Source organism: Haliaeetus leucocephalus, unplaced genomic scaffold (genome assembly GCF_000737465.1).
Source record: "Haliaeetus leucocephalus isolate CR32 unplaced genomic scaffold, Haliaeetus_leucocephalus-4.0 Scaffold495, whole genome shotgun sequence".
Taxonomy (NCBI): Eukaryota; Metazoa; Chordata; class Aves; order Accipitriformes; family Accipitridae; genus Haliaeetus; species Haliaeetus leucocephalus.
Genome location: NW_010972931.1, coordinates 5067029 through 5077192, shown reverse-complemented (window position 1 = coordinate 5077192; position 10164 = coordinate 5067029). Strand labels below are relative to the sequence as shown.

General features: G+C 38.7%; 1 protein-coding gene across 2 annotated transcripts in view; it reads right to left on the bottom strand.

The window, feature by feature from the left end:
* Positions 1-2207: 2207 nt before the first annotated feature.
* Positions 2208-10164, bottom strand: part of FHL2 (four and a half LIM domains 2) — a 43240-nt gene continuing 35283 nt past the window's right edge. The window contains exons 3-6 of one of the 2 annotated variants that reach the window (XM_010575698.1): positions 9731-9905; positions 6476-6645; positions 4605-4791; positions 2208-3082 (exon numbers count right to left, since the gene is read on the bottom strand). In XM_010575698.1, coding sequence (XP_010574000.1) covers positions 2931-3082; positions 4605-4791; positions 6476-6645; positions 9731-9905 — 684 coding nt within the window. In that variant the 3' untranslated portion in view covers positions 2208-2930. The remainder of the gene's footprint in view (positions 3083-4604; positions 4792-6475; positions 6646-9730; positions 9906-10164) is intronic. The other variant, XM_010575699.1, reaches the window with a different exon arrangement.

The following is a 10164-nucleotide window of genomic DNA, read 5'->3' as shown; positions in this document are numbered from 1 at the left end:
ACCCAAAAAAACCCCAAACCTGTTTTCCCTTCTTTTGATGATTTAAGATGGATGTTGGTTTTCTGTGAAACTTGGTGTTTCTTCTGGATTATTGGTAGTGCCTTATAAGGCAGAAATCCAGTTAAGCTGATGGAAACATTTTGATTAATTCTCAGTGGCTCAGGGTGAAGCCAATTTAGATCCATTTTAGATATGGATGGTAAATAATAATAACACTCCCAGACTTAGTGAAACAAAAAAAGAATCAACTTCTGAATCCACTTAGCCCACTAAAATAAACTGTCAGTAGTGATCCGAAAGCTTGTTTACCTTTTTAACATTGGTTAATATTGAAACCAAAAACTGTAGTTTAATTCATTACTGACGGAAGTTCTCCATTCACTGTTATGACATAAAAGGCACTTCTCGAATGCTGTAAAATGGTAAGAATGTGTGTTTTGAAATATTGTGTGCTGTTTCCCTTTTACTAAACACTTGTGCAGTTTTTGTACTTGAGTACAGCAAACTTTAACGTAATGTACATTTTGTATGTAAAAAGTTGTCTTTTAAGTAGCCTTATCCTATTTAAATAAATTCAATTAAAAGCAAACAAAGTAGTGCTGACTTGTTTTTGCGGTGTAATTAAGCTTGTTCATTTTATATGGTTATATTTCAGGGGACTTGAAGTGATTAGAACTTAAGAAAAAGCTTACAGGGTAAAAGGCTTGGTACCTACTTTGGAGGAGTAGTAGCTGCTTTTAGCAGGAGTTGGTCTCATGTGAAGCGCTGGTCCTTGTACTAGTGTAACAGCTTGGTAGGATTTGTGTTTTGTGGGTGGCTTCTTGGCAGTGGTTTAGAGTCTAGGCTATGTTTTGTTGTAGTTCAGTTGCTAGGAGCATGTGTGTGTTGAGTGATATGCAGAGCTGTACTGGAATAATAGCATGATGCTGCTATTGCATGGTATTGTCTTGTTTTCAGGCCGGTACGCTTTCCAGCCTTGTCACGTTCCACCTTTCCCCAAATCTGGGACCATTTTGCTGTCTGTTGTAGTGCTTGGGGGGCAAGGTGTAAGCCATGCTGTTCTTACTACCTTCCACTACCCCCTTGGCTAATAGTAATCCTTCTTCTCTCAGCAAAGTTCTAGAGCAGAGCTGCAGTGTGCTGGGGGGATTGCCAGACCCCAGAGGAGAGAGTGAGGTGCTTGCCCTCCTTTGAGAGGTGCAGATATAAGAGGGATTTTTATGGCTATTCTTTACTACAGCCTTCATCGTAGAATGAAGTCACCAAAGGATGGAATCTAGTCGTTCAGTAAGATCAGGTTAGCATGGTGTGCACGTCAAAAATGTCAGCCAGCCAAGTTCTTCAAGTGGTGTACAGTAAACCAAATCTGATCTGATGCATCTGTTTAGCTTGTTGAATTAATGAGAGGAATGACCTGTGAGCACTTTACACATGGTACTAAAAGGGACAAATTCACAAGTGGTGGCAGAAATTAGAAGCAAACTTTCCCTACCCAGTTACACACAGAGTAAGTATATTCCTAATTCTTCTTTCCACATGTGAAGATTCCTGTTGGAAGTGTGACATACTACTTTCCTCGTTTTGCTGGTTACAAATGAATTCCATCTGGAACGTGTACCAGGATTGTATATTGCATAACATGGCCGTATTTCTTGAAGTTTGCTTTGGGAAAAGAATTATCTTCCTTTGGATTGTTTCCTCTTGATTTTATTGTCCTGCTAGGAAGCTGTTGCTGACAGTTGACTTTGCAGCAAACATGTAGCAGAAATGATGCTAGAGCAAAGGGTATTACGTGTTGCAATACAGAACAAAATTAAAGTTTGCCCTAGTATAGAAGTTAGACTTCTGACTTTTTCAAAGACAAATGTCTTTTGAGTTGTCTTGACCTCCTTGCTTCCTGAGAACAACAATATTTTGGTTTTGAGTTTAGAGCCTATGAACACATTTTTATCAGCTGCAGTCAATTCAGTGTTTTCACACAGATGTTCAGTTTTGCTGATAAATTTTCCCACTGATTTTAGTTAGCAGAAGTCTATGTAGCATCAGCAGGGCCCATCTGAGGAGTGTCTAAACTCCATGGTTTCAAATGACTGGGTGCAAACAGGGTTTTCTTTGTATGGCTCTTGTGTTGTGTTTCTGCAGACTGTGAAAGCATTTTATTTACTCATATCTAATATGTAAATACAAGTAAACCACAATCACAATTTTGTTTTAAATGATTTTATTTTGAAAAATACAATGTGCAGTGTAATGTCGACTAACTGTAATACTGACACTGTCAATCAGAACTTGTACTTCACACAATGATCAGCTAGTCATGCAATAAAATATGTACCTGTTACGAAGCACTCCCACTTCAACTGTTTTATCATTATCTCTTTACAGCATGACACAAATCCTTGTACATTGAAACACCTGCTACGTTCGCAGTCTTTCTACACACTTGGCAGCACACACTAGTCACATAGCTCAAGGACACAGGTGAGACTACAGCCTTATTGAAATTCAGTGGTGTTTGCCACTGATTTCAGCGGGCTGAGGTTTTCACCCTGAATGTCCATCTATGAATGTATTGTGCGTGGCCATTGTAGTCCTTGAACTATATCACTTGCTTGTAACTGGAATATTTAGTGGAAGGAAAAAAAAAACCCCAAAAAAAGATTGTTATGTCAATAACACCCAAATGGTTTTACATCCCAGGTTTTGCATTAGTTTTGGTTAGCTGTAGAAATCTTAAACACCAACACTGCTACTAGAGATTTTGAAGTTGTTTTCCCTCCAGGTTGGGAGAGTTTGAAGAAAAAGGTTAAGTAATGTTAATAGTACAGCGAAACACAGAGTGGCAAAGCTAGTTCTGAACATCTGTGTGTTTCAGACTATATATTGCAAGCACAGCTTTTCTCCCCTCTCCCCGCCTCTTATTTTGAGCTTTAAATATCCTTCCCACATTCAGGGCAAAGGATGTCATCCCTTTCCGTGAGGAAGCCGCGACCCACTAATGAGAGAGAGCACTTCTTGCAGTTAAAGCAATCATTATGCCACTGCCGTTCTTCAAAGGAGATGTACTTGGTTCCTCCAAGTCCTGTTTGAAAACCAAAAGCATTCTGGTTACAAGAAAAGAATAGCACATCAGCTATCAAGTGATGCTATTTCACATTCCCTTCATGGATTGCTATGGAGATTTGACATACAGCGGTGTGAAAAAAATGACATTGTGACAAATCTATTTGTTGCTGTGCTAATTTTGCCACCCTTATTCTGTAGTAGGTAATATTTTCATCATCAGATAGTTCTGTTGCTTTCAGTTAAGTTAGTGAACTAGACTTATCACTGGTGATAATGGCAGAAATGAACTTTCAAGGGATGGCACTAGGATGTACAGCAGAAGAAAAGGAAAACAACTGCCCCTGAACAGAAGTCTGATATTTTTTTTTTTTACAGAATGTTGTATGGCATCTGAGTAAGTTAATTTGTTTTGTTAAAATGCATTTAGATCATTAAAAAAGAAGTCTGACAGGTTGTGTCATGACTTGATTCATAGCTTTGAAGGAAGAGTGCCTCAAGAGAAGAAGCAGGTTAGCAAACTGCAAAAAGCATTCAAGAGTTTGAGGCTATGGAGGTTATCATAAGGGGTATTGAAGTTTTGCAGGAAAAAAAGAGAAAAGGGACAAATGTCTCTTAATAGTAATTACTGCTTGCTTAACCTCAGAAATGACAAGCAGTTTGAATATGATGCATTGGAATGACTAGCTGGAATTCAGTGAAAAGATTTAGTTGGGCATATCTCTTATCTGATGAGAGGGGGTTTTGTTTTTTTTTGCCTTTAGTAGCAACAGTTTGAGAAAAAAACCCAGCATATGATAGAAAGGACTGCAATATTCAAAAGAGAAATGCCTCTTTCACATGAACAGAAAACAGTACCTCTGGTGTTATGCACTGACTTCTAGGAGCTATGCAATCGAGCATGTGTTGGTGAGGGACAGGCATAAGGGCAGAGCAATAACAAGAGACAAATTCAAATTTGCAGTCTTGGACTGTATGGATCATGCTGTTAAATGCTGATTACTTCATAGAGGAAGTTATATTTTTATGCTAAGTGTTTCATAGTAAAGCTCTAAGCAGTTGCTCCTTTAAGTACTTTTAAACTGGAATGCAGTATCTAAAAGCCTTGTGATTTCTCAGCTGTTGTCCTGAAAAGTGAGGGAAGAAATGCGCTGTGCTACAGCATGAGGTATAAGCCAGTTAAACACTTTCTGCTGGTGAAGGGACTGCTGTTGCTGATGTCAGTGATCCCTCTAATGAATGCAAGTGGAATGATGTAGAGAACATGCATATCCCACTACATGTGTAGCTCTGTTGCTGTGTGTCCACCGTGTTCTGTGAAAATCAGATGAAAAGGAAGAAACTTCAGTTTGAGGACCTCTTCCATTTCTTTTTGTTAGGCACTTGAAAGGCATCATAAGTATTTCACACATCTTGAACTGTATAGTGTCTTGAGTCTCTTAAGTTATTCAGAATGAATTATTGAACCATTTTTAATATTAAAAGTAATTAATTGAAAAAAACCCACCCAAATTTAAAGGCACTGGCCATGAGAGACTTACCACTGATTGGGTTTGTGCATCCAGCACACTTTTTGGCGTAGAGGTTGCAGAAGCAGCTCAGGCAATATGCGAACTCATCCCTGGAGGTAAAGCGCTGTCCAGACAACTGCTTCTTGCATCCAGTACAAACGAAGCACTCCTTGTGCCATGGCTGCTCCCGGTAAGTAACGCCTCCTGTAGTGATAGCCTGTTTCATGGAAAGTAAGACAGAAAGTGTTTTCTTGAAGGTGGCAGGTTTGTATCTTGATTTGGTAGAGAGGAAGGGTGATGAGGTTTTTGTGGGTGAGAGGAGGGAAAGTAGGCTTAACAGCAGCAAAATCATCATTTTGGCTGGAGTTGACCTTGAGAAAATCATGCAAGTGATTTATTATAATTTCCTAATTTACACAAAGAAGCCCCGTACTAAAAGTACTTTATTCTCCATATGTTGTATAATCTCACTCTTAATTGTCCTCTTTGTTTTTAAAGCTAGTCTTTGTCACTTTTCATATGCATGTGCTAGGATTCATCTCATCTCTGTTCCTTCACCTGTCCCATTCTTTGTGGTGAAGGAACCACCTTCTGTGTTTGAACTTCCCTGTTACTTTCCTAGGCAAAGACTGTTTTATTTCAAATTTTAGCTGAAGCTTTCTGCTTCTCTGACTTTGTCTGGGGTTTTTCTCTTATAACAAGTTGTTGCCTACAAAAACAGCTCCCCTGATGTTAGACAAACTGAACTTATTTTGATCCTTTGAGTATTCCTATGAAGGCTGTAAAATTGGATGGTTTAATTTTTCCTCCTGTCTTCCCTAAAGGGAGATTCCCTGGGAATCAGGTTTGTATATGATCATGCTACCTAATATGTGTGTTTGTCTGTCTTTGCCTCTTTCCCAAGTATTTCTGAGCCTGTTCTTAAATGTTGATGAAATTGGACACTAGACAGAGTTTTTAAGGTACAAAACTCCTAGAAGCTTCAGAAAATTGATGGATAGGAGATGGTAAAGGTAATTAGATAGACTTCAGGCCAAAGGCTGAAAGAAAAATTTAGCCTTTACCTGTTTTGTTTTGCCTGTGCAGCAGCAAAGATGCAGTCATTTCTGGCCAGCTAGTATGTCTGACCAGACTGCAGCTTTGCTTGACGTGAAGGGCAAAAGAGCAGGCAGCACACATGGAAGAAAATCTGGGCACAGGTGGTGGCTGGAAGTATGCAGAGGGTAAAGGGAGACAAGGAAGAGTGGCAGTGAGAAAGGGAATTTACTGGGGATATAGCCATAGTTTTGATTGTCTTTGCCTATGCATACATCCATAGGAAACTGGGATTCATTAGCTCCGTAAGTGGTGAGACGATTCTTTTTAGGAAAGAATTCTAAAATTCTTACCAATGTCAGAGTATAGAATTTAAGAAATTCACAAATAAAAGGTCCTTAGCCTAGAAAATTGAACTCCTGAGCATACTGAGTTTACTACTGCTTATTTCAGGAACAGCATTTGCTCTGTATAAAGCTTATCTCTCTGTCTTGAACTTCATTAGAATATTAAAAAATGATGAGTGTTAGCTCATCTTCTTTCCAGTTGAAATGTTTAGGTATATAATATACAATGGGTTATATTGGAATGAGGTTATTCCACTGCAGAGTTTTTGTTTTGTTTTAAAACATGTTCTCTGTGTGCTTTCAATACAAAGGGATCTTTAACCCTGAGTAAGAGACTTCTCACTGTAGTAAATGCTGTGCCTGGTGCAGGATGGGAACTGAAATTATATCATCTCTTAAAATCAGTTGATTGTGAATCTTTTAACAGACATAGAAAAATGAGATGTTCTACCTACTTGGACATAAAATGGGATGGGCTTCAATCCCTTAGGTTTTAGGTAAGTAAAATAAGAGCACTACCTTCTTGCACTGGACGCACTGCATGGCAAACTGCTTTTCATAGCAGGGTACGCAAAAGTTTTGATTGTCCTTGGGGATGAAACTCTTTGTCCCAATAGGCTGTTGGCAGCGGTAGCAGATAAAGCAGGTCTCGTGCCAGCTGTTGCCCTTGTATTCCATCTTCCGAGTACCTGTAATGAGACGAGAGCATCAACTGAACAACTTCTGGCTGAGACGGATGCAATTTGTAGCTCCTGTTTGCCTGACAGCTGGCTGTCAGTCAATAAGCTCTGAGCTAGAGGCTATTTCATGTTCCTACCAGCTTTGCATGGTATTGGGTACCATTTTAAGTTTTTGGAGAGTGAGTGGTGATTCTCCTCCTATAAAGAAGAGAAACATTTATTGCTAATAATGAAGGCTTAGGACACCTTTTTGTGGTATTAGTAGAGTTAATAATGAATTCTAATGCACAGGAAGGTTCTGGGGAATTGGCGAGACACCAATAAAAGCTGCTGTTAGTGCTGAGTGAAGGTAAGGCCATTCCTCCCTTAAGTTTGACTTCATTCATTCCAAGTCACTTTTGTTTCTTTTTCAGAAAGCTGCAAGGTTAATTCCGGGCAAGCTGCTTGCCTCCCTTTCCCAATAAAGTACAGTCACTCTCTGAGACAAAGGATTATTTCGTATCTGCTCTGGGGCCTTGTTCCTGTCCTCATTGAAGTCCACTATAAATTTGCAATGGTTTCCAGTTCTGCAACACCTATCCTAAATGTTTTTCTGTCTCTTGAAACTTTCAGTAGGAAAGGAAGTTTTCTCTTCATCTTCACTTATATTTAAACCATAGTTGCAACGTGAAAGGAAGAAAACAATCCTTTACTGAAAAGCAGAAAAGTGGGATGGTAGTTAGGAGCTGAATGTACTTGTCTGGAATCAAGTTTTAGGGTACAGATACTGTACTTTGCAAATTCAGTCCACTGTATGGCAGGTGGACTCTGAGCCCTCCCAGGAAATTGGAGATGCCCTATTATATGGACAAATTTCTTTGCACACTATATAATTTCCATGCACCAGTTTGAGTCAGTGTATTTGATACTGTCCAGAGAGAAAACAAACAAATGAGCCTCCTACAGTTCTGCATTACTCTGGAAGCGTGTAGCAACAAACGTGATGTCAAGTGCTCGGAAGACTGAGAAGCTGATTGTCTTGGCTAATGATGAACAACCACACTAACTCCTTTGATGCCAACTTTCTCCACCCCCATTACTGCAGGGTGAAGTTTTATCATTTTTCCCTTCTCAAGTGTTAATTCCTCTTTGTTTACTACTTGCATATTTTTCTTTTTCTTTTTTTGTCTCATTAAATTCTGCCCAGAGGCATACTTCAGGATTTTTTATTTTTTTTTAAAGAATTGACTTGCGGGAGTGTAGTGAGCGAGCTGTTAATTACCTTTCTGCCTGATGCTTATATGCTTGAATATTTCTGATCCATTTTATTAATGGACACCTTTTAAGAATTATTCCCTCTCTGTGCTGGTAACTTTCTACATCATACCAAGGAGCAAATAAATCAGTCCTTGAAGGAATGATCTTCTGGAAAAAGGAGATGTGGATTTTTTTTTTTTTTTTAATAGTTTAGAACTTTATTTTCACATTTTTAGCTGTTCTCTCTATGGAATTGTGTTGTCACAAACTCAAGGCAGGGGGAGCCCTGTTAGCTGCTGGACTGAAGTCAGTGGGAGTTTAGTTTGCAGAAGGACTGAAAGATCAAGCTTGTAATTAGTTTGGTATTTAATGGGCATGTCATGATAATGCTTTATTAAATCTACATTGTACATTTAGTGGAGCAAAGCAAAGGGCAAGTGTAGCATTAACAGTCTCCATAAAGGGTATCCAACCACTTGCTGGTTCTTTCAAAATGAATTATGCTTCAGTTGGTGATCACAGTGCTCTGGCGTAGCTCCTGCACTAACATGGTGTGCTGTGTAAGTAGAAGATACATGCTGGGTGTACTGCTCTCCAAACGTGGTGACTCAAGACACAGCTATCTTGAGTAAGCAGCTAAAGACCAGCGGGTGGGTGTAAAGCTTCATAAAGATTGATTTCTTCTGTTTCGGATTATAAGAGAAGGGATACTCTGCATTGCTGAATCCAGCCTCCATTACTACCTATCAATCTATAGCTGGCATAATAGGCAAAAAGGGATCCATTTGGTAAAGTAAGTTCACTGATCGTGGGGGTAAATTTGATGAACAATCTTAAAAATATATACATATGTGTAGTTCCAGCTTTAAAACTAGCACTGACTATTCCCAAACATGTCAGTTATTAGTGCTGTATTGGCAAAAACAGGTGTGCATGGAATAATAGAAGGAGATCATGAATGGATAGGGCCATCTGCTTTTAAATAACATTGTTGTTTCTATTTATACATCCTATTTCATCATCAAGCCTCATTTTTACACCTTAGGTGCACAACATTATGATTTTCAGCTTTTGTCTAAGATGACCAATGTCAGAACCAGCCAAGGAAAAATTTTACTGGAAAAGTAACTAGTAATCATTATGGAGCATGTACATGGATTCTTCAAATTGCCTTTTAATATTTTATTTCTGGACTGATATTCCTTCCACTTTAAGCCCTCAAATCATCACAGAATGCTATAGTATTGACATGAGCAGATGAGGTTTTAGCAATCTATTACTATAACCTCATGTTTCATGTTGAAAAAGAAAATAGCTCTTTCCTGTTTCTTCATATCTTTGTGCTCAAGAAAGACCTTAGTGGCAGTTTGACCAATTTTTCATTTTTATGGGAGAAGCTAAATTTAGAGTAATTACATAAAAAGCTAATTTATAAATTAAGTAAGCTATTAAATTTGCAAGCTGCTTCTGATCTTCAAGCAGTGGAAGCCAATCAAGACAGAGTACAAAGTTGGGATTGGACAGAAAGATCAGTTTTAGTTGTCTAGCTATCAAAAGCCTTTAAATGAATACTGCTGTAGAAATTTACAAATGCCATTAATAAAAATGCTAAATGAGATAAATACTAATTTTCAAGAGTAATCTACTTCATGTGAATCACAGTTCTGTCATGATCCATTACGAAAATAAGGAGTTCTGGTCATGGAAATGACTTGGAATGCACCATCAACTGTATTTTACAAAGTTCACCATGACTTAGCAGAGATAGTCAAGGAGAAACATTTGTCACAAATGTTGCTGAGTTTGGGATTGATATTTAGCCTAATATTTTCTTAGTCCAAACAGTGAGCATCCTAACCTGGCATAATAGTCTTCTTGCACTCATTACATTTGGAAGAGTATTCGTTGGAGTAGCAATCAGTACAAAGTAGATGTTCCTCTTTTGCAGCAAAAGGTTTGTCCACCAATGAATTCTTGCACTGGAAGCAGTGGAAGCAGGTTTCGTGCCAGTGGCGGTCCTTGTAAGACAGATCCTGTAGAAATCCAAAACCACAGAGTAAGCGGAATGAATAGTTTGCTCAACTGGAAGCTCAGAGAACGCAAACATGTCCAAATCTGAACCACAGCCAGGAGCTAAGGCTAATCGCACAGCTCAAGAAAACAAAATGTTCTGATGAAGGTGAACTGATTTTGCTATGATAACCAAGAACAGCTCACGACAACTATTGACCTTTTTTCAATTTGAGGTAACCTTCATTTTTTGTATGTGCAGAGGAACAACTGGTTTCATTT